A 24,620-nucleotide genomic window follows, 5' to 3' on the forward strand; every position below is an offset into this window, starting at 1 on the left:
GCACAAGCATACACGTAGTTAAGCACTCTTATCGGATAAGAGGTGTTCTTGATATTGTTGAGCATAGATGCTCACCCTTGTTTACTTGCCTTCTATGTGAGAATGGCTTTATTGGCACGTGAGTCGTCAGTGTGGTTATGAGGTGTTATGAGGGCACAGGATGCCAAGTGTTAGGGTTCAGGTATTGAGACCCGTGAGTTATGAATTGTCCAAGGTTCGGTACATCGTGGAGTTGTTGACTAAAATCTGATGTAAAAGCGGTTGTAATTACTGAGTTATTACTTATCATTGCTGTATTCGTGATTCCGGATTTAGGTTGTGTTTCATTTACTTTGTCTGTGTTATTTTCATGATATTTCGCTGATACTTGTTGTTTCTTGCTTTAATGCCATTAATGTATTGTGAGCCATATTGCATAGTCTTTATGTAGACATCATACTTCTGTTATTCATGTACTTATATCTGTTCGGTTTATTAGACCAGTGGGTGTCTTGACTGTTCCTCGTCACTACTCCACCGAGGTTAGTCTTGATACTTACTGGGCACCGCTGTGGTGTGCTCATGCTACTCTTCTGCACATTTTTGTGCAAATCCAGGTACTTGTTCGTTAGCTAGCTGTGTGGACTGTTGCTGTGGAGACTCAAGGTAAACCTGTTGCTGCGTTCGCAGGCTTCGGAGTCACCTTCCAGTTTTTATTTTGCACTGTTTATTCTTATTTTTGGACAGTTGTATTTAGAAGTTTTCTAGCAAACACTCTGTAGAGCTTATGACTTGTACTACCGGTTTTGAGAATTTTAAGAGATTCTATTTAAATAATGTTGTTGTTTTAATTATTGTTAGGCTTACCTAGTCCCTAAGACTAGGTGCCATCACGATACCCAACAGAGGGAAAATTGGGTCGTGACACTACTGTTTTTCTGTTTCTGTTTTTTCTTGTTACAGAAATATTACTGTTTCTTTATATTATAGCATTACAGCTTGACTAACAGTTTTCCATGGAAAATGGGTGCTTTTATCACTTTATTTTTTCCTTGTTTGGTTGTGAGTGAAAAAAAAATTCCGAAAAATAATTTTTAGTATTTGTTTAGAGAGTATAAAATATTTTTAGTAAAATAATTTTTTATGTTACTCTCCTCAACTCACCTTCCCCAAAATTCTCTTGTTTCCTGTACTCCTCCCCTTCCCCTTTCCCTTCCAAAACTCTATTTTCTTCAAGAATTTAATTACTCTTTTCGAAATTCACACAAACTCAAGGGAACTAATGTGCTACTTTAATTTTTCTCACAAGAACAACGTTGAAATTTAAGCTCGAAAACTAAAAAGAAAATACTTATTTTTGTTGAAAAAGAAATTACTTATTTTGTTGAATGAAAGAAAATACATTTTTCTACATTATAAAAAGAAAGTATTCGTTTTGTTGAAATGAAAGAAAATATTTTTTCTACGTCGGGAAAAGAAAATACCTGTTTTATTAAAACAAAAGAAAATATTTTTTCTACGTTAGGAAAAGAAAATACTTAGTTTGTTGAAATGGAAAAAAATATTTTTTTAACATCATGAAAAGAAATTACTCGTTTTGTTGGAAAAAATACTTTTTCTATTTCAGGAAAAGAAAATACTTTTTCTACATCATGAAAAGAATACTTATTTTGTGGAAATAAAAAAAAAAAACTCTATTTACAACATGAAAAAAGAAAGTACTCTTAATAATATTTCTATTTAGAGTGGGTACTGGGCGTGGTTGGGGAGGGTGGGGTAGGGGTGGTTTGGCGGTGGGTTGGTGGGGTTGGTGGGAATGGACAATGGGGTGAAGAAGGTTGAAAAAGAGTTTTGGAAAAAAAATTCCCTTCTTTTAGTAGGGACAAGAGGGGTTGCTCTGAGGGTAAGCAACCTTCACTTCCAACCAAGAGGTTGTGAGTTCGAGTCCACCCAAGAGCAAGGTGGGGAGTTCTTGGAGGGAAGGATGCCGAGGGTCTATTAGAAACAACCTCTCTACCTCATGGTTGGGGTAAGGTCTGCGTACACACTACCCTCCCCAAACCCCGCTAGTGGGATTATATTGGGTTGTTGTTGTTGTTGTTTTAATAGGAAAACATTTTCCTACAATTGGAGTAAAATGAGTTCATAAGAAAAATATTTTTCAAAACATTTAAGCCAACCAAACATGGAAAAATTGAAAAACATTTTCCAGAAAATGTTTTCCTCCATACCAAACACATCCATAGTTTTTAGATATTTTGAATTGTTAACTATTGTGACTTACTATTGTTTATGTAGTTTTTAAATATGTATATTTTATTTCAAAAAAAAACATAAAATATCTATATCCAGATTCACATAGAAAATTAATCAATTTGACAAAGGTTCAAACATTGAAACGAAGGGAGTAATATAATATATATGGATTGTATAAGTAACTAAAAATTTCCGTCAGGTATTCTGTATTTCAGTAGTTTTTTATAAATATTCGTTATCGTACCGAATACTAAATTTTTAAAAAATAAATACCAAATACCATACCGAATATTGAAATATGAATACCGCACTGAAATTATTCGATTTCGGTATGGTAATTTAGTATTTAACAGAGTGTGCACACCCCGAAGCCAAAGCCACAAGATTAGGAAGATTAGGCTGGGGAATGGACTCAAACACGAATGTGTTGAAGGATAGATATCAGCTGAAACTAAGAACATTGTTCCTTTATATTCCATTGCGTAGAAACAGGAATTTTTAAAACTTCACCTCAACATTAAATCAAGAAACTTGTCAACGTTGTGACACTGTCCTTTGATATGTTCCTTGAACTTGAAAATTCTGAAAATGCAGATATGCCTGACTGAAGAAATAACACAAGTGACAAACGAGTTCATAGTTTTGACATTTGCTTGGCACAATATGAGATGATCGTGTTGCCGTGAAATATTGACGCCTATAATGAAAAAGTTCAGCCAATAAGCTCGTACGAACCAGAGTAGGGATGGCAAACAGAACAAGGCACGACAGGTGAAGAGCAGCAGAGTAGAGAGACCAATTCCCTTCCGGAAATGTTTGGAAAGCCACCTAGGAATTGGATTTGGGTGTAATTACACAGTTTGACATGTTTGTCTGGCCAAGAATTACTTGGTCAGCATGTTTACCCGAAAAATCGGATAACGTTAAATTTACGTATGGTTCTAAGGATACGTGAATTCCTTTGATACAAAGATAACAATACAAGTATTTTGACTATAAGAATGGGAATGATGAACAGAAAGAATGAATAAGATGAAGTAAGACAATCACAAGAAGATATCTTTGTATATAAGAGAAGATCTTTTTTTCCAATCTATTCCATGTGTGCATAGCTTACAAGGATCCCCTCTTTTATAATAGAGGGTCATTACATTATTTATAACAAAATAAAAAAATAAAGCATATAGTGGAGGACCCATGATGTTTTGTCTCTTCCTCGATTCCCGCTAAGATTCTCTCTCTTGGTGCGGTTGTAACGGCTCTTGTCTGTGAGCTCGATACTGGCTCGAACTCGTCACTGGGTCGGACCTTCAGTCTTGGCTTGAGTTCGACCTTCGGGGTGGGCGTGGCGTATTTTCGACCTCGAAGCAATGCCTTGCAGATCGATTTGGTCACGGGCTCGATAAGATTATCGAGCCGACTCTGGCAGCCTTCGGACTCGAGGCTCGTTTGTCCCGTCTTCGGAGCTTACTCCCAAAAATCCTACTCCGGTTTCTTGCCACTCGACCTCGATCGAACGTAGGAAAATCGAAATCTATTTTGACCGTATACAGATAGTCCCCTTGATTCTCATGAAGGATGTGGTGAGAATCGATATGATTTTCGACGGTTTGATCGGATAACAAGCTGACGTTTTAACAGGGATCGATTATGACGTATGTGATAGTTGTCCCATCGATTTAGTCTTTCAAGGTTTTTAATGCTTATCAGACGGTGGTCGACCACCTCTGATATTGAACCGTCATGATGCGAGCGTATAAATAACCTCTTCTTTTATCCTTTACTACTTTTACATCTTCTACCTTCCAAATTTTCCAAATCCCTTTTCGTACTCTCCAACTTACCAGTAATTCTGTGATTTCTTTCTGCATAAGCCCCTTTTTAATTCTACCAAATTTTTGTCACTTTTCTCTATTCCTTACTTCTGAATTTAAAAATGGCGAAAACGTCACAAACCATCCCTCAGAAAGAGAAGGCTTCATCTTCACAGTGTGTCGCCGATGATACGCCGGTAGAACCACGGCCTGAAGAGTGCGTTCCCGGGGGGTGCGTCCTTACTTCTGATTTCAAGGTCGACAAAGGCTCATCGGTCCCGGGTCGATGTGAATCGGTATCGAGGTATATATGTTCGATAACCGAGAAACATCTCCAACAGCTAAAGAAGGATTGTAATTGGGATAAAAAAGAAATAATGATTCCTTCTTCTGACGAAGATATTACTTCGCACGTGAGAGGGTTTTTGAATGTGTATTCTTACCCTTTCACGTTGGGTCCCCTCGATTCCGTTATCATTGATTTTTGTCGTCAATACTAAATTACCCTAGGCCAGGTCCACCCATCTTTTTAGCGGATCGTTATTTTGATCCGATATTTCGTGAGCAAAATCGAGGGGATGTTGTTCACCCTCGACCATCTTATCTGATTATACCGTCCTCGATTTTTTCGAGGAGGGTTAATAAAACTTCAGTGTCGGGATTTCAAGGCTCTGTTCTCGAGTATTGACGAGGAAATAAAAGACCTCCGAGCTGAGTTGGCCAAGGCTTATCGAGATCAGACCGATTTGTCTGAGCAGGTAATGATACTTTTGAAAGCCTATGGGCTTGATACTAGAATGGTGGCTAACGTTTCGGTCTCACAGTTGCAGCAAAAAATTGAGATGATCGGGAAGCTTCGTGAGGAGGTTGACGTAATAAAAATGGAGTCTTTGCAGTGGAAAGAAGGTATGGATCATTTTGCTGCAGGAAAAGAAACTGCTCGAGCCCAGATATCATCGGCCGAAGCCCAACTTCAGAAAATGAAGGAAAAAGGCCCTGTTCAGACAGGAAGGATAGAGGAGCTTGAGGCTCGGTTGGCCTCTGTACTTGCCAAGTCCGAAACTGATACCGAAAAGGCTAAGGTCGATGCGGATGCACTCGTGGCCGTCTATCGGGTCGATGCTGAAGCTGCCCAGGTCCAAGCAAGAGAGGCAGCCGAATCCGCCGATATTCGAGCACATTGGGTTGCCGAACTAGCAAAGTGTCGATCCCGAAGGGAAACCCTCGAGGAGATCCATGCTGGTGGTTTCGACCTCGCTGAAGAAATAAAAAGGGCCAAAGAGCTCGAAGTCGATGCTGAAGCCTTGGTTTCCGATGGCGATGATGATGACAATGATGATGATGATGATGATGATGGGGGCAAGAGCGGATCCGAGAACGGGGGGGAGTCTGATAAAGAAGAGACTGTTCCCGACGATCAATAAATTTAGTCCTTAGTTTTTTCGTTGTAATCGACCATGTAGATAATTTTGTATATTGATAATTCTGCCGACTTGCTTATGTTTCGTGAAGACTTTTATTCACGCCTTTATGAATATTTTCACAAGGATCTAAATAACTTTAATCAAATTTGTACTTCGTAGTCTTTATGATGTGGCCTTTAGGCTTACTAGGTGAGTCAACGATTCGAACTCGAAGAAATATAGCCCGTAGGCGTGATGGTTGAGTGAGTGATTGATCGAACTCGAAATAAAAGTAGCCCGTAGACTTGTTGAAAATGATTTGAACTCGAAGTAATGTAGCCCGTAGGCTTAATTGGTCGAGTTCGAACTCAAAATAAAAGTAGCCTGTAGGCTTAGTCGTCGATTGGATGATCCGAACTCGAAGAAATGTAGCCCGTAGGCATGATGGTCGAGTGAGTGCTTGCTCGAACTCGAAATAAAAGTAGCTTGTAGGCTTAGCAGTCGAGTGAATGATTCGAACTCGATGCAATGTAGCCCGTAGGCGTAATAGTCAAAGTAGCCCGTAGGCTTAATGGTTGAGTGAGTGCTTGCTCGAACTCGAAATAAAAGTAGCCCGTAGGCTTAATAGTCGAGTGAATGATTCAAACTCGAAGTAATGTAGCCCGTAGGCATAATGGTCGAGTGAGTGCTTGCTCGAACTCGAAATAAAAGTAGACCGTGGGCTTAGTAGTCGAGTGAACGATTCGTACTCGAAGTAATGTAGCCCGTAGGCGTAATTTTCGAGTGGGTGCTTGCTCGAACTCGAAATAAAAGTAACCCGTAGGCTTAGCAGTCGAGTGAATGATTCAAACTCGATGTAATGTAGCCCGTAGGCATAATGGTCGAGTGAGTGCTTTCTCGAACTCGAAATAAAAGTAGCATGTGGGCTTAGTAGTCAAATGAACGATTCGAACTCGAAGTAATGTAGCCCATAGGCATAATGGTCGAGTGAGTACTTGCTCGAACTCGAAATAAAAGTAGCCTGTAGGCTTAGCAGTCGAGTGAATAATTCGAACTCGATGCAATGTAGCCCGTAGGCGTAATAGTCAAAGTAGCCCGTAGGCTTAATGGTCGAGTGATTGCTTGCTCGAACTCGGAATAAAAGTAGCCTGTAGGCTTAGTAGTCGAGTGAATGATTTGAACTCGAAGTAATGTAGCCCGTAGGCTTAATTGTCGAGTGAGTGCTTGCTCGAACTCGAAATAAAAGTAGCCCGTAGGCTTAGTAGTCGAGTGAATGATTCGAACTCGAAGTAATGTAGCCCGTAGGCTTAGTATCCGAGCGAATGATTCGAACTCGAAGTAATGTAGCCCGTAGGCGTAATGGTCGAATGAGTGCTTACTCGAACTCGAAATAAAAGTAGCCCGTAGGCTTAGCAGTCGAGTGAATGATTCAAAATCAAAGTAATGTAGCCCGTAGACGTAATGGTCGAGTGAGTGCTTGCTCGAACTCGATCCTGTTTGCATAATAAATCTTGAACATAAAATATCGGTAAAGAAGAGGGCTTTCTTTTCAAGTCATTGTACATGCGTTCATGTTTTGCATTAGGGCTCGGGCCAACAACATAATCATAGTTCGTTCTGACCATTTGGCCCTTACAACGTTTCCTGTCGAGACACTGTTTGTCATGAAATAACGAAGTGACTTCCTTTGCACCGAACTTGATAATCATCACAGATGCATTCAATGATAAAGCCCCCCAGCATACGAGATTGATTTTAAAGAGGCCTCGGATACTCAGCAGTAGTATCATTTCCGCTATATGGATGGTATCGATCTCTGGTCGACTTTTGCTTGGTAGTTCTTTTCGTAACATACCTAGAAATCAACTGGTCATCTTCGACTCTTATTTTGGATTGATATCGATTGTGCACATCGGTCCAAGTAATAGCTGGATAGTCGATCAAATTTTGCCTCAGCCGCCGTGAAGCCATCGAGCTCCTCTCGTTTAGACCTTGAGTGAAAGCTTGAACAACCTAATCGTCGGGGACTGGTGGCAGATCCATTCGTTCCATTGAAAATGAGATACGAACTCTATTAGCATCTCGTTATCCTTTTGTATTACCTTGAACAGATCCAACTTTCTGGTTTCGACTTTTATGGCTACGGCATGTGCTTTTACGAAACAATCTGCAAGCATAGCAAAAGAATCAATAGAGTTAGATGGTAAATTATGATACCATACCATTGCCCCCTTCGACAGGGTTTCACCGAATTTTTTCAATAATACAGATTCGATCTCATCATCTTCCAAATCATTGCCCTTGATGGCACACGTGTAACAAGCGACGTGCTCGTTGAGGTCGGTCGTTCCGTTATATTTGGGTATTTCGGGCATACGGAATTTTTTGGGGATTGGTTTTGGGGCTGCACTCGAGGCAAAAGGCTTTTGAATGGATTTTTTCGAATCTAGCCCTTTTATCATTGGTGGAGCTCCCGGGATCTGATCGACCCTGGAATTATATGTTTCTACTTTTTTATCGTTGGCTTCGACTCGTTTTGTGAGTTCCTCGAGCAATTTAGTAATTTCGGGAGTAGTCCCCGACTCTTGCTCATTTGACTTCAATATGGCTGATTCCATTCTGCGGGTGATTTCTCGAAGCAGATTAGGCTCCGGCCTGCTTTGTACCTGAGTTTGGCTCTGTAACTGAGCTATCGCTATTTGCTGGGCTTGTAACATCTCGAAGATCATCCGTAAGCTGACTCCGATCTCCTCCACGTTATGGGTGTCTCGAGCTACGGATCGAGTACCGCCCTGAATGCTTTTTTCCGGTTCGGAACATTGGTTCGCCTCAAGAGCCACTTGTGAATTGACATCTAGCGGTACTTCGACTTGAGTTTCGGTGACATCGTTAATTCGCCTTCCGGCCCTTGGTGTCAAGTTGTTGGTTTCATCTTGAAGGCCGACTTCGTGGTCGATAGGTAAAACCATCAATCGAGGGTTTGCCATTGTCGATTTTGAAGTTGTAAACTGGTGTGTATTGCAGATTTGTATCAAGCAATCAATGTTATTCTTAGCCCCAAAGTGGGCGCCAAATTGTTTACCCGAAAAATTGGATAACGTTAAATTTACGTATGGTTCTAAGGATACGTGAATTCCTTTGATACAAAGATAACAATATAAGTATTTTGACTATGAGAATAGGAATGATGAACCAAAAGAATGAATAAGATAAAGTATGACAAGCACAAGGAGATATATTTGTATATAAGAGAAGATCTTTTTTTCCAATCTATTCCATGTGTGCATAGCTTACAAGGATCCCCTTTTTTATAATAGAGGGTCATTACATTATTTATAACAAAATAATAAAATAAAGCATATAGTGGATGACCCATGATGATTTGTGTCTTCCTCGATTCCCGCCAAGATTCTCTCTCTTGGTGCGGTTGTAACGGCTCTTGTCCGTAAGCTCGATACGGGCTCGAACTCGTCACTGGGTCGGACCTTCGTTCTTGGCTTGAGTTCGACCTTCGGGATGGGCGTGGCGCATTTCCGACCTCGAAGCAATGCCTTGCAGATCAATTTGGTCACGGGCTCGATAAGATTATCGAGCCGACTCTGGCAGCCTTCGGACTCGAGGCTCGTTTGTCCCGTCTTCGGAGCTTACTCCCAAAAATCCTACTCCGGTTTTTTGCCACTCGACCTCGATCGAACGTAGGAAAGTGGAAATCTATTTTGACCGTATACACAACATTGAACTGAGTGTAATTGGAGAGGTTTAATTACACTCTCTAATTCTGAAGGGGAAGCGAGAATTAGTGGTAATTACACTGTGTAATTACAAGTTTCTTTTTTATTTTTACTTTTTATTTTTATTTGTATTTATTTTCTTTATAACTTTTTATTTCCATTTTTTTAATTTTACTTTTTAATTTCTTTTTTAATTTTAAAATATATTTTCTTTGTACATTATTTATTTTTTATTTCTCTACCTTTAATTCTATGTAATTGCTCGTATATTTTATTTCTTATTTATTTTATTTTCTTCATTTAGTGTAACTGTGTTATTATTCTAGTTTTTCAAACTATACCTCCTAATATTAGAAATAATGAGTCATTAACAAACTTGGCATATAATGAGTGATGTCATTAAAGTAGAATTTCGTTGCTGAATGAGGTTATAAACTTATTATGTTTCTTAATCTTAAATTGTATTGGAACTTATTTTTATTATGTTGAAATTTGACATATATAAAAGTTTTTTGGGAGGATTTTGAAATTGTGTTATATCTAATTTATTTGTTTTAGTAGTAGTGGCTTGTTATTTCATATTGCATGTTGTTCATATTTTAGTTAGAATTGATATATTAGTTTTGTCAAACATTTGCATAATGTTATGACATTATATTTATAAATATTAATTTATTTTATCAAACATGCATTCCATGATGTTCTTACAAAACGTATGTTTTTAGTTTTTATAATTAATTAAACTAAATATTATTAATTTGGAAAATATATATCAATTATTTTTACAATATTAGTTATAAATATACGATTACTAATTAGTGTATATTTAAGAAAAAATATGCATCTTAAATACCAAATCTAATATCATTTATACTTATAAAAAATCATTTATAGGCATATATTTATTATATTAACTTTTAAGGTTTGATAATTACTTCATTTAAAATTTAATTTAACTGTGTAATTACACTTGTGCAACCAAACAATACAGGTGTAATTACACTATAATTACGTTATGACAAACAAACAAGTCGTCGTAATTACTAGACTGTGAAATTACTCCATGTCATCTAAAAAATACATGTAACAAACAACATGTTAAATTACATTTACAATGCAAAAATTATATTATCAGCATATATAATACACATGAGATGCAAACGAAAAGGCCACGAATGTGGAATCAGTTGCAAGAAGTAAAACTGACCTGAAAGAAAACTGAAACATAATTGAAGAAAGGAAAACACATCATTTAAGAAAACAGTCCAAATGAATACTATATCAAATTAGTTAACATCCCCTTGTACAAAGTCTATCACAGAACATTGTCTTCACTTTTACAGATGCTCTACTACACATGTTTTCCCTGTAAAGTAGTGTTAACAGGTGCTGCTGCATAATGAGGCATGAACGCCTTGCAAACTGCAAAAGCGGTATAAATATCTTTGCAACTCATGTCAAATGCATAACAGTAAACTACTCGTTCCTTCTTACGATACAAAAAAGATTAGCATGAAAACGTACAAATTGAAAAATGGTCCCAAAGAAAAACTACATGCTATATGGTTAACAACAATGTACTCAACATCGGTCGGGGTCGGGGAGCAACCTAAGTAACCTATGTATGACTTTCAAAACTCTAACCTCTTTCAGATTTCTAAAATATGTACCCTAACTTTATATTTTGACAAATCAGAGCTACATGTGATTACAGATATAGTACAACATCTAATTTACTCTGCCGGTTGAAGTCGGATATGAGGGCAAGGCCTATCTGGTTCTCCTCTTGTCCATAGATGCTTCAACTCACCTCTTTTCTTTCCCAACATCAAAAACGTGCCTGACATAACAATAATAGATCTTAGTATACTATCACATCGAGCATTGGCGAACCCGTAGTTATATACGTGGGTTTGACAGAACCCACGACTTTCGGCTCAAACCTTATGTGTGTGTGAGAATAAGTATAAATAGGGTTAAATATATATCTCAAAACCCACAACATCTAAATTCTAGATCCACCACTAACATCGAGTACTTAACAAGTATGTGATAGAAAAATGGATCTTAGGCCTAACTCAACCCCAAATGCTAGTTCATGAGGTGAGTATTGCCAAGACTGGAGACCAAATTCCCATCCCACAACCGATGTGGGAAATCAACATCCACCTTGACTGTCAGATTTTAAATATTGGCTGCTCTACTATAATCGCCTTTATACGCTTGATGTTACATACCTAATGTGCAAGGAACTATATATAGCAAAGCAGGTTGACCATGCCCATCCATCAAGTTCAGAGCCACATATGTTACAAATAAACCTGTGCATAGAAAATAAAACTCAAATGAAAGCTCCCGCAAATTCTGAATCTAGCAGAATATAGTAATATTTTCAACGATGCCAATACATCATGTATATCCAAACATTTCAGCTGGTCACAAAAAAGCATGTTAACTTCTGATGACATGAAAGATATATATCGAGCTTAAATGTAGACATGTGGCCCCCAAAAAGAAAAAGAAAGAGGAACCTCAAATGTTGAGGACACACATAACCCTCAATGTCGAGGAAATGCTTTGTGAGTTCTGACATTTATCTGATATGATTATCTAACATTAGCAGGAATAGTGGGCAAAAACAAGATACATGATTGCTATCTGTCACATTCCAGGGTAGAGTCACATTATTCTATGTAACAATCCTCTGTTTTTGCTCGACTAAAAGATGCAGGGAGCACCGGGGTAAGGAGAGAAAGAGAGAGAGGGAGATGAAATGTGAAAGCAAAAACCTACAGGATCTGTATTGACAAAGAGAAGATGGTATAAACATAGTTAAAATAAAAACAAGTGCATAAGATAAATCAAATGTTATATGCAGAAGTTATACCTAAACCGTAAGCAATCATAGTCCACAGGAAATAACCAGCTCGAAGACTCTTATTACAAAGCCAGTCATACCTGCAACAAAGAACACAATGTAATAAATAAAACCAAAATTTTAAAAACTTTCAAGGTGTAAGCATGCAGCATTAATCATGATACCCAACCCTTTTTCCTTTTTTGAAAAGTTGATCCCCCACCCAAAAAAAAAAAAAAAAACAGCCATTTCTTATGATAAAGTGAAACTATCATACAGCTCCGCGGCAAATCTTGACATGAACACTACAAGTAATCCTGGTGTTAGACATATGGGGCTTTGTGGAACTATATTGATGGACGAAATGCAATTATCATTCAGGTAGTGGTCAAACCTTAATGAAAATGCTACTACTAATCCTGGTAAAATTATGTCGCCAAACCCAATGATGCTGTAGCCACCCCAAGGATCAAACATTCGTGGGATTTTCAGTAACATGGGAATTCCATCTTCTCCGCTATTATCACCACGTGCAACCTGCCACAGAAGCCAACAAATATACATTAGTCAACATCAACAAATTTCCATTCTGTGACAGGCAGGGTGGAAAGCGCGCAAGCGAGCCTAAAGTAGAAACAAACAATCAACCATGCGCATACCTCTATCATAACACTCTTGTGGAACAACCATTTGGAAACAAATACCCAAAAAATGTCATAGAAGAATGCACAAGTGAGAAGAACTGTTCCCACCTGATAAGGTCAAAGAAAAATAAATTAATTAGTTTCACTGCCAGTTCCTGTTAAAGAGCCACAGTTTGATTTTAGAGAGAACATAAAAGTAATCATATCCGAAGATAGCTTTCTGAAACATACTATTACTCCTTACTGTGCTTAATCGTTACAATTGCTTAGTTGCATGATAGTTGAAAGGCCAACAGAAGTACAAGATAAACTGGAGGGCGACAAAACCATTTCACAATGCTCTGTTAGGAGGAAGAGAACGAGGAGAAGCACAGAAAATGAAGTCTGTAAACTTAAGCTTTTTGAGCACTTATCTACTCACTAGTTGACGCATAAATTAGGGGAACCACATTAAGGAAGGAATGAAAGGTGCTGTCAAAAAATGATTTGCTTGTGGTGTAAATACCAGTAACAATTACATAACAAAATCCACAGCATAATGAGAAATGCAGCATAATGAATTGATTTACCTTGAGATTGGGAACTCGTATGATCTGAAGAACGGTAATGATCAACACAATACCCTAGTTAAGAGAAGGAAGAAAATAAGATCATCAAGCTCTTAGCTCAAATCATATTCTCTGTTGATAAGATAAATTCTTCATTAATTGAAGCGATATACACCACATATACAAGATACTCCCTCTGTTTCAAAAAGATTGACACTATTTCCTTATTAGTCTGTACCAAAAAGATTGGCACCTTTCAATATTTCCTTAATAGGAAGCTTTTATAGCCATACAAATGCTATGGTAGGTTTCAAACCACAAGTTTCAAAAGTTTTACAGCCACACAAATGTTATGGCTTATTTAAGACCACATATCTCAAAAAACTCTTCTTTATTAAAGTTTTTGTGCCAAATCAAACTAAGACAATCTTTTTGAAACGGAGGGAGTATTAAACTGATAAAAACAGATACTATACTTGATCTTAGCCAAAAGGCCGAGAAAGGTATACACCACAAATACAAGGTAAATACAAAAACGAAAAGTTATGTAGCAATATGTTTATCTACATACAACACCCAAACTTTGACGCTTATTGGAATATCACGTATACTTTGCATAAGAACTTTCAATTCCCATAAATGCTCTTTTACTTTTCTCCTTCCAATTGACCACATGAGCATAAGAGGGTCACCTCCCGTGCTTTCCTCTTTTTCTTCCTCCTGAATTTCCCTCCTGAATTTCCCTCCAAGTAATCCGACAATTCTTGGCATTGCCGACCTGATTAACTGTGCTTCACAATCTAATTTTGAACTGGCACTGTACTAATAGGTGGTTCACATGCTTCCCTCCTCCTTACACATGAAGCACCAACTAATGTATATTATTCTTCTCAAGTCTAAGGCTCCACTTCGGCATAGTTACTATTTCATACTTGCAAAAACTGAACTTCAAGTGATTAAAATATTGATTTGAAGGTGCATTTCAAGCAAATAAAGAAAAGATGGATTCCACTTACAAAAACCTAAACTTCCACAAACTCTGTTTCCAAGTGAAGTTCATGTCGAGACACAATTTCAACTTCCATAAACTTTTTTCCAACTTCAACCTTAGATACTCTTTTTTACCAACTTCAACTCATATAATGTCCAAACGACTTAATTAATACATGTATTTTTACCTCTTTTTTAATAAGAATGTCTTTTCGCTATAATATATAAAAAATTAAAAATAATTAATACTTTTGTCTCTTGAGATCAGGCAACCCGTGGGAAAAAAATACAAGCAGAATTCCAAAAGCATGCCCGCTGATCTCTCGGCATAAACACACACTAAACAAACTAACTCAGACCAAGAAGCTACAACATCACATTTCCCATGTTTCCATAAATTACTCTTTACAGGTATGATTAATTTCATTTTTTTCAGAAAATACGATATCACAGCTGAAGTATAATACTGCCATGGGAAAGAAAGTTACAATTATTCTTTTTATAAAAGAGAGATAAAAAGGTGTCCAAGAATGCAGGTAGGTCAATATAAGTGCTGAGGTTTTTACCAGAATTTTGATAATACAACTTTCTCTCACAATAAATATATTTAGGTACATGTCTACACTTTTTTAACTATATCATGGCTTCATGTTGACAAAATACAAACAGCTTTTTTTTTTCTTTGAAGTACATAAAAACGAGTTTATTCTTCGATTGAATAAGTTTCTATCACCACTACAAAATGTTAATCCTTTACAATTTCCACTTGCGCAGAACAAAATATCAAAACCGTTTGCATACCAGTGATTACACATCACCCCATGCCAAACGTTACATTAAAGCATATCTTTAACCGTGGGTAGATCATTGCACTATAAAGGTAGACTGCTGGATTTTGAAAATGAAGACAAAATTGAAAAGGTAACAAGTGTAATATGATAATAGTTCTTACAAGTATGTCTTGACCTATCCAAGCAAAGGAGACACGGCGGAAAACCGCCCACATAACAGCGAAAGCTAAGCAGAATGGAGAAATTGCCAGCGAAAGATATGAAACAGGCCCCAGAAGTGGAACTTTAATAACCGATTCATGAGCATGTTCAAACCATCTGAAACTATAAAAATTGACCATTAGCCACGTGTCTGAGGAACAACTTATGAAATGGCATTATGGTATGTAAAGTGAATTACACCTTGTTTCAAGAATAAAGTAATAGAAATCTAGTATCCATCACCAATACTATTGATGATGACGGGTGAGTAGCAATTACCAAATGTAACTGTAACTGCTCTATTGTGAAAGGAGAGCCCTATCAAACATGAGAGATTGAACAGAACTCAAATAGACTAAAATGCTTAACCTGATGAGCCGTAGGAAACCCAAGCCTATGAGATGCCCAAACAATTTTGAAGTACTCTACTGCGAAAACGATATCATTTCTATTTCTTTTTTAAAAGAATTCTTTGCCTTCCTCAAAAACACGACTACTTGAAGCCAAATAATTCCAAGTAACTGAAAAATCATAGATTTCAGAAAAGGCTCCTTGGAATTCTTAAAGGGGCCACTATCCTACACAGATTAGACATTTTTCCACTTCAAGGAGTCAAACGACTTATCTATGACTAAGACTTTATATACAAAACTTTTCAATTTTCTAAAACACAAAGCCACATAAAAGTACTTCCTTAGAAGTCTGCTAAATCGCCATAGTTTGGTATCTCTGTTTACTAAGTGAACTGTTTGTTATTCTTAGCCATTTCACCCTTACTAGTAATAGTTAGTAGTTTAATATTTTTCGCGGAGATAAGGCAAGAGATGGATGCCTTTCTGAACTACTACTAAAAATTCAAATTAAAGGCATAGACTACGACAAAAGACTTCTGAAATGCTATGGTTTGAATTAAAAATGGAAGAGCTAATTTTTTATAATTTTGCCTCTCATTTGGTTTGCTGAGGGAGAACACTTCCTCTGTCATTGTTCTATACCAATTATTTAATTACAGTGCTTCCAAATCTTATTCCTTTCGCTTTTATTTTATTTTGGTAGCGATTGTATGAGCTAAGCTTGAAGAAAGAAAAGGATTCAAATCGCTGACCCAACTTGTTTGGGACTGAGGCATAGTTCTTGTTGGTGTTGTATTTCATTCCACATATGTTGATCTTTGCTTATGCGTGTCATGCTATTATTGCAGTGTATGACATTAATGTGCGTATATTTGAATTCTCCAAGTCCGAGAACTACACTTGAGGTCCTTGAACTCACAGGAGAAGTTTAAGGAGGACTTAAAGAATGTATAGTTGATAGAAACTTGTATTGGTAATTTGCCTGCTGCCCTCATTCCTGGTTTTCCTCTGAGGAACACATTTTTCTTAGAGAAAGTCGGAGGAACACATATCTTAATAATAAATTTTTGAATCGGAAAAAGAGAAGTGGGATAGTGGAAATTTAAAACTAATGAGCACCTTCATTCATTAAATGAGAGGGATTTTGTATTTTACCACTACAATAGTTAACAGAACAAAAGATTGGCGGGGATTGAATCAGCCAACCACCCAAGAATACCAAATAATGGAAAAGGGGGAAAGTTTCAGTTTGGTCCCAATTGTATTCTCTTCCAATTCACTTCCTCTTCGCCCTCGCTTATTTTGCACAACAAACCATTGAAGACACCATAACTAAAATAACAATTAGTAACACCAATACAATAAACATACCATGATAACAAGGCCACCAAACAGGTTTGTAGACCCTGCAATTACAATGAGGGAAAAGTGTCAGGATGGACTTCATACGTTGTCACGTTGAGACAAGATGATCTTTATTCCATTCATTTTGTTCATATACTTCCTATACATAACTATCCCAAGCTAGCAAGTCATTACCTAAAATCAAATCACCTAAACATGGAAGTTATCCAGAAGTACAGATTAAAATGCCCTTAGTTGCTATTTTTAGAGCTTTACTAGTGGAACTACAATTAATACTCCCTCCGTTTCAATTTATGTGATGAAGGCACGGAGTTTAAGAAAAAAGGGAAAACTTTTGAAAATTGTGATCAAAAACATGCCATAATATTTGTGTAGTTATAGCACATCTGAAACTTGTGGTCTTAAACATTTCATAACATTTGCCCCCAAGGGTGTGACTAGCGGTCAATGAAGTGGGTTGAGAACCATGAGGTCTCAGATTCAAATCCCAGCGGAGGCAAAAACACTAGGTGATTCTTCTCATCTGTCCAAACCTTGGTGAACAGAGTTACTCGGTACCTGTTACTGATCGGAGGTAACTAATATCCCGTGGAATTAGTCGAAATACGTGCAAGCTGGGCCGGACACCACGGTTATAAAAAAATAAAACATCCCATAACATTTGTGTGACTATAAAAGCTTTTGATTAAGGGTAAAATGGAAAGTTTAAAGTTATATTGTTTCTAGATATAGAAATGTATCCATTTTGGAACGTACTAGTAAGGAAAATGTCACATAAGTTGGAATAGAGAGAGTATATTGTATCCTTGGGTATAGGCTCCTCATTCGGTACATTGGAACTATGTGATACATCTCATCTTAAAGCTTAAGCTTTACAGAGAGCACATTATTAGTTACTATTAATTACCTAATTATGTCTTCAATACGTCCTTCACATGCAGGCTTGACTCTTTTTCTTGGCCAAGCACATGAAAATTCTTTTCGCTAATAGGGTGATGGTTAGACTTGATCCTGGGACTTTTGCCTGCTCTAATACCATTATGAACTATGTGATCATCTCATCTAAAAGCTTAAGTTGATAGAGAGAAATCAGAGGATACATCATCAACTAATGTCTTCAAAAGCTATGACATACCTCAACGCCACCGATGCAAAATAGGACCACCAGAACCTCAATAAACCAGAAGGACATCAACTTGTAAAGCATAATCAAGAAGCAAGATGCGACCACTACGAACAGAAGTGCCGATGCTGTGCTGATGTCCAATACACCACCGGAATGAGTCACCTCCTTGCCACCATAATCATCTGAGCCATCCTACAAGAGCAGATACATAGTTCAACCAAATTGTCAAGGAGAGGTGCAATGAGCATTCATGTATCTAAAAGATGAATCGACTGTCACTAGAGAGTGGGAAATATAATCGAGAAATGACTGTGACTTACTTTTAAGAACTTGTCCTGCTCAATTGCTGCTTCTCTGGCACTCCATGCAGACCAATAAGAAGCACATAATATGGTAGCAACCGCCATAAGCCATAAAAACACTTCAGCAACATCAACCGTTGGACGTTTCGGAGAGTACAGCTGCACCGAAACTGAACAGATGGAAAGTCTGTAAGTCACAATGGTGGGAACAAATCCACATGGATAGGGACCATGTTAAATTCAGTGAAGCATGATAAAGGAGCTAGCTGGCCACAAGTAAGATATGCATGTCTAACCTGCATCCCTCTCGAAACCCCCCCCTCTCCGGGACTAATGAAAAGTAAAATATAATAAGCCTACCTGCAGAGCTGTTCCTGAGAAACTCTATCAGGCTTGTACCTGCATCTTGTGGGAGCATCACGGCAGGGATACCAATGTCCACATCAGGTTCATCGGGCTCACAAACCATCTTGAAGAGCTCTAAAAAGAAATAAGAGAACATAAAATTATATTTAAACCCTTGGCCTGTGCATATCAAGAAACAAAACTGGAAAACTGATTGTATAACAACAATTGGAAATTTTATAATGACTGCGATGTAGCTTATAGCAGTATGCAGAAGTACATATCAAGGTTAAGAGCCCATATTCATTATTAGAACAAGGAAAAAGGAAATCGAGCATTACTGAGGAAAATGTTGAAATTAGAGCACCAAAACCTGTCTGGTTGTTTATAATGATGATCGCTGAAGCGCCAGCAGCCTCTGCAACTTTTGCTTTTCTGGTGAAACTGCAATTACCTCGGTGCACCAGGATGGACTCACCAGTGAGCTATCATTCAATCAAGACCTAAACGGTGAGTTTGCTACATCCTTATAGAAGTGTCTAATAAGTGGAATCATGTTTCACAAAAGGAAATGCAAGATCAACCTTATTCTTAGGATTGCTACAACAATCCGTTGGGTCTGCAAAGGCAAGCCTCGTCTGATTAGCACGCTTCTCCTTTGATTCCAATGTGGGGCCAAATCGAGCCCCAATGCCAACAAACTCAGTTACTTCATTCCCATGAACCCATGTTGGAATTTTTACCTATTTGAGGAAACACTACTTTAGGAGATAAGTGCAGTTACAACTTACAAGTTGCAAGTTTGAGAAAGACACCAACTCTCGCATAAAATTCTTGACCAAATGACAATCGAAGTACATTGGAACAGTATTCTGCTCACACAATGCCAAAACCAAAACATAACTTCTATGCCAGCCATGACTTAGAATTTTGTCAAATGAGCCAAAAAGTACCTCGGGTCACAGTAAATTTTACAAACTATGTGTATGACGACCAAACTATAGAATCTAGATTATTCATCTCCATTCATAAAATGATCAAGTTACACACAACCATCATGTCAAAAGCGAAATTCTCAATTCTATTAGATGTAGTCCATCAAGATCAGGGCTCTATACATGACGTATTAACAAAAGACTACTTCGGATGGCACATTTCCACTTTTATCCTTTTGAAGTCCTTTAGATTTGACCTAAATAAACTGATGCCATGGAGCAAGCAAGTGGCGAAGTTATGCTATCGAACCTGCCTCCTGTTTGGAAGGTTTAGTTCTTATTTTCTTAAAGAAAATGACAGAAACACAAACTGATGAATGCTTAACTGAGAAGGCACAAGAAAATGCATGGAAGCGTCATATCAACTGACGATGCAACTTAAACTACTGAACTCAAATTTTCCTTTTCTTAGATTTCAGGTTCCAAAAACTGCCAACTACGCAAATGCCAAGGATTGCCTATAATGGTTCGGTTAGTAGGGTTAAACGATAAGAGGGGAACAAATAAAAACAAGTAGAGCCCTCTATTATGTGAAGGAGTTGAAAAGGTACAGCAGGCCTTTACAAACCAAGAATCCTGCTTGATGATTCGTTGTCATGACATTTCTTATATTTCCTTTTGAGTGAAAAAAGATATCATACACTCCCAGAATCCTGATCGGATGCTCTTCAGGCTAGTATATCTGGGATAACTATCAATCTATAGTTTCCAAAAATGGATCTTTACACAATAAAGTCTTCAATTCCTGTCCTGAATGCTTTTAGACTAATATTTTATCTATGATTACCAAAAGTAATGATACACCAGATGCCGTTGCCAAGTTCTACTATTAGCGAACCTAATCAAAATTTAGACCATCAAATTCAATTAAATCCCAAAATGATAGGAAGAAACCTTGCATAGACTAATACAACAATTGTGGTTATTCACTTATTCTTCACTTTTAACTTCATTCTTCCAATGGACTTGACGTATCTTTTCTTTTTTAGTCCATCCCTTTATTGACTCATTCCCTTATGGCAAGGGTATTCATCTCCAAAAATTCAAGCAACTAAAAAAGATTAGTAGCCTCTCCATCCAAATTGATTGGTTCACTTTCGACTTGGTGCAACTATTATGAATAGATTTAAAATATGTGCATATTTTAAATGTGAATATTAAATGGGAACCAACCAACTAAAAAGAGAAATGTTAAACGGGAAACATGTGGATGCTAGTTTTAACACAGATTTTTTGAGGTTGAGAAAGCATTGCATAGAGAGGTACGATGTACTATCTGATTTATATAATACTTCCGGGGAGTAAGGGCTTTCCTTATAAGAAATTTGCAATGATTTTGGATGGCTCAACAAAGAAAGGTGAAAATCCAATTTGACATGGAGAGAGCGCTTCACATTACTTTTGTCCCCCGACGTGCGGCTTATTCTTTTTTTGCGGCAAGTATGTGAAAATTTTTCATTGTTGGGTGACGATCAAATTCAAACATAGGAACTTCGCCTTCTTTGATACCATGTGAAATTGTATGAACACCTCATTTATAACTTATATAGATAGGGAACACATTATTTGTTTGCTTTTAGGTGTGCGACAACTATTACTATTAACTCATTTTTTCTAACTCCACAATAACAAACAAACCATTCCAAACTTTCATTTGTTAATCTCTACTCCATGGAACTAGTGGAGTAGAATTGGGTGTCGGTAGTGAATTAACCGCCTAGATGCGATGCAGATAAACCCCAAAATAAGTAATAACAAAATAACATCACAGCAAGCATCATGCTTTACCCGCTGTTAATCTAATACAGCAATAAATACACAGAACAATAACAACGGAAAAATCCAAGCTTTAACTGCAAAAAGGAAATTCAGCTAAAATACAGAAACCAATGAACAGTAGGCATGGATTACGAAGCCAACGAAAGAAAAAAAGAGGGACATAGCAAAGGGGTGGATCCAAGATTTAAACTTTATGGGTTCGATTTCGGGATTCTACCACAACTATTTGACTTAATGGGTTTGGATCAATTATTTGTACTTATTTAGTGGACTTTTTAAGCCAAAGTTACTGGCTTCGGCCAAAGTATTACTATAAGAGTCAAATTCTTATGAATGATTTTACAATACATAATTCAGATTCGCAGTACTTTTTATATAATTTCTAAATAGGTAAACTTCATTTTTACAGAATTAATAAACATAACCTTAGAATTCTCATTGAAATCACATAAGTTGACAAACCATTATCATAAGCCAGTAATAAGCACATGAGTAATCAAATCTCTTCACAAACAGATTAACATTTATACAACCAAAACTTAAACATCAGTAATGTAAAGACAAATTGAAAGATCTTCACCAAAAAAAAATCAAAAGACTTCTATTAAGCACATCTACATACATATATAAACACACACAAAAGTAAAAAATGAAACTTTTACCAAAAAAAGACTCAAAACTTTGAACAAAACTGAATCTTTTTAGCAAAATAAATGATTCCAACTTTGGACATAAATGAACAATTTAGCAAAAAAGACTCAAACTTTGAAAAGAAATGAACATTTTAGCAAAAATGATTCAAACTTTGAACAAAAATGAACCTTTTAGCAAAAAAAGGACTCGAACTTTGAACAGAAATCAACCTTTTAGCAACAAAAAAAAAAAAAAGACTCAAACTTTGAAAAGTTTAAAAATGAAAAAATGAGCTAAAAAGATAGAGAAATTACCAGCACAAAATTGTTGTTACAACCAGGCCTCTTTGGAGCAACATCATCATGATGAACTATATCACCTCCAATGACGAATGAAGAACTCAGCAAAAATACAGCAAAAATTAAGCAAAAACAGCAGAAAAAAACTCCTCCTTTAAACCCCATAGACTCAAAATCTTTAGAAATTCTTTCTCAATCTTGAAAATTAAAGTCAAAGGCTGAATTGGGTGTTCTTTAGTTTGTTCTTTTGGTGTTTTATTTTTTAAGGAACAGGATATACGAAAGAAGTAGAGATATGTATTAAAGGAAGGAAGTAAGAAAGATAGTCAATTTTCTCTTTTTAATTTCGTTTTTCAACTAAATTTTAAAAAGTGAGGATCATTTCTGTTTTTAGTACTTTCTTCTCTTTTTAAGAAGAATAACATATTTTATATTTAAATTATTTTAGCATTAAATTTTATTTTATAAAATAATTAGAATTACACAAATATTTAAAACTTATTTAAACTATAAATTATTTTAAAAAATCGATTAAATATTTTCGCATAAAATGAAATAGAGGCATTAATCAATAAAATGAAGGAAGAAAGAAGGATAGTTAATTTTCTTCCTCTTTTAGTTATCCTTTTTTCATATTTCATGTAATGTTGTTTGATTGAACATGATGTTATAAAAGAAAAAAATTTGAAAATTATTATCTAAAATAAATAATAAATATTTATATTAGCTATAATTTTTTTAAAGATACAATGAGAAACTAAATTATTTTTAAATCATTAAATATAAAAGGTACATTTTTATTATGTTAAAAAATATGGTACATAAATTGGAAGAAAACATTAAGTCAATAAGGCATTATCATGTTACTTTTTCAGCTTATTATACGACAAGTACGACCGCCTTGTAACCGCGTTGATTTAGTCGTGAACTTTTTAAGATTATGGATTTGCCCACACGCGGTATTGACGAGTGGCTGACACGTGCTTGAAATTTGTTGACTGTTTCCAGATGCAATTATGAGTACAATTAAAGAAGCTTACGCAATCTTCATTTATTGAATCTGTATTTTATTTTGTTTTTCCTTGTGATTTTATTTCAATATATTTGAAGGTGAGATCACTTTTATCTGTAGTGTTGAGTAGTTTCTTTTTTCTTTCTTTTTTTTAGAATTTAGGAATTCATGAATTAAATGTTTCACAAACCGAATTTTTAATACATGGTGAGAGAAAGCTAAATTAAAATAGAAATTAAAATCTTGAATAAGATAATTAAGGTAAGTATATACCTCGAAGCAAAACAATTGATTCTTGCTAGTTTTGGAGAAAGAGTGAAAGTTATTAACTTAAATTAACTGTCATCGATGATTTATTATTTTTCTCTTCTTCTTTTTTTAAATAGAAAGTGTTCATGTTTCATCTTTTTTAGGTTTATGACTTACTCCGGGTAAAGATTCGATTTGAATTTGTACATAACGAACAAATACTTTCATTACCATTTCTTTTCTTTTTTTTGCAATTCATTGTATATAGGTCAATTTTATCACATATTATTTGTAGTTTAGTATTTATTAATGTATATTTTATTTTATTTTCTTAATTTCAAATCTTTTTATGAGTTTTTGTATTGAATTATCTAAGTCATCTAAGTGGTTAGTTAAATAGAATTGGCATTACCATAACATTATTAGCAAAATCACATTCAGTAAATTTTTTAGGTCAAGTAGATCATGAAATTGAATAATACTTAGATCAGGTGACAACATTGATTGCGAGATTCAATCTATAAAATTAAATCACTTGAAGTTCTAAATTAAACTAAAAAGATAATTAAAATTTCTTATATAACTCTACCTAAATTTCAACTCCCACTTCCCTTGAGTCAAAAGATTGAAGATATGTATGTGATAAGGTGGAAAGTTCAAATTCCTCATTCCATTCTTTCCTTTTTTTCACATCACAAATTACTCATTCTTCACTTATTTTATTTATTACTAGCACCATTTTTTTGGTTGGACAACAACACAGGTGACGAATTTTGCTCTTAATAAATCCATGGTTGAATAATTAACTTATTGTTTTAACTTTTAAAACTCTTATTAATTTTCTTTTAAATATTTGTATGTAATACTCATAATATATATAAACTTATTTTTCTTTTTGGCGTGTGAATACTCAATACTCATCCATTATAAATATAGCAATTACCTTCC

General features: G+C 36.1%; 1 protein-coding gene and 1 pseudogene across 2 annotated transcripts; both read right to left on the minus strand.

The window, feature by feature from the left end:
* Positions 1–10,434: 10,434 nt before the first annotated feature.
* On the minus strand, positions 10,435–22,722 carry LOC107825245 (signal peptide peptidase-like 4). Of its 2 annotated transcripts, XM_075246148.1 has the most exons (14): positions 22,427–22,722; positions 19,290–19,448; positions 19,079–19,190; positions 18,721–18,840; positions 18,379–18,530; positions 18,068–18,250; positions 16,939–16,973; positions 15,175–15,337; positions 13,254–13,307; positions 12,700–12,792; positions 12,435–12,577; positions 12,071–12,141; positions 11,421–11,504; positions 10,435–11,023 (listed from the first exon to the last, which is right to left on the minus strand). In XM_075246148.1, the coding sequence occupies exons 1-14, from the start codon at positions 22,574–22,576 to the stop codon at positions 10,917–10,919; spliced, it is 1,626 nt and encodes a 541-aa protein (XP_075102249.1). In that variant the 5' UTR covers positions 22,577–22,722; the 3' UTR covers positions 10,435–10,916. The 2 variants fall into 2 exon arrangements, with proteins under 2 accessions (XP_075102249.1, XP_075102250.1); XM_075246149.1 differs by lacking the exon at positions 22,427–22,722 and having other exon boundaries at positions 19,047–19,190; positions 19,290–19,306.
* Positions 13,516–13,739, minus strand: LOC142177676 (U2 spliceosomal RNA; annotated as a pseudogene).
* Positions 22,723–24,620: the final 1,898 nt, after the last annotated feature.

This window comes from Nicotiana tabacum, chromosome 23, assembly GCF_000715075.1.
Source record: "Nicotiana tabacum cultivar K326 chromosome 23, ASM71507v2, whole genome shotgun sequence".
Taxonomy (NCBI): Eukaryota; Viridiplantae; Streptophyta; class Magnoliopsida; order Solanales; family Solanaceae; genus Nicotiana; species Nicotiana tabacum.

What these genes read in the sequence shown, in the direction of transcription:
- LOC107825245 (XM_075246148.1), bottom strand. Translation starts at nt 22,576, where the DNA reads ATGGGGTTTAAAGGAGGAGTTTTTTTCTGCTGTTTTTGCTTAATTTTT. An exon ending in ACAAGAGTGTTATGATAGAG is followed by an intron (nt 12,578 to 12,699) that starts GTATGCGCATGG and finishes CTTCTGTGGCAG; the next exon opens with GTTGCACGTGGTGATAATAG. An exon ending in TATGATTGCTTACGGTTTAG is followed by an intron (nt 11,505 to 12,070) that starts GTATAACTTCTG and finishes TTCTATGCACAG; the next exon opens with GTTTATTTGTAACATATGTG.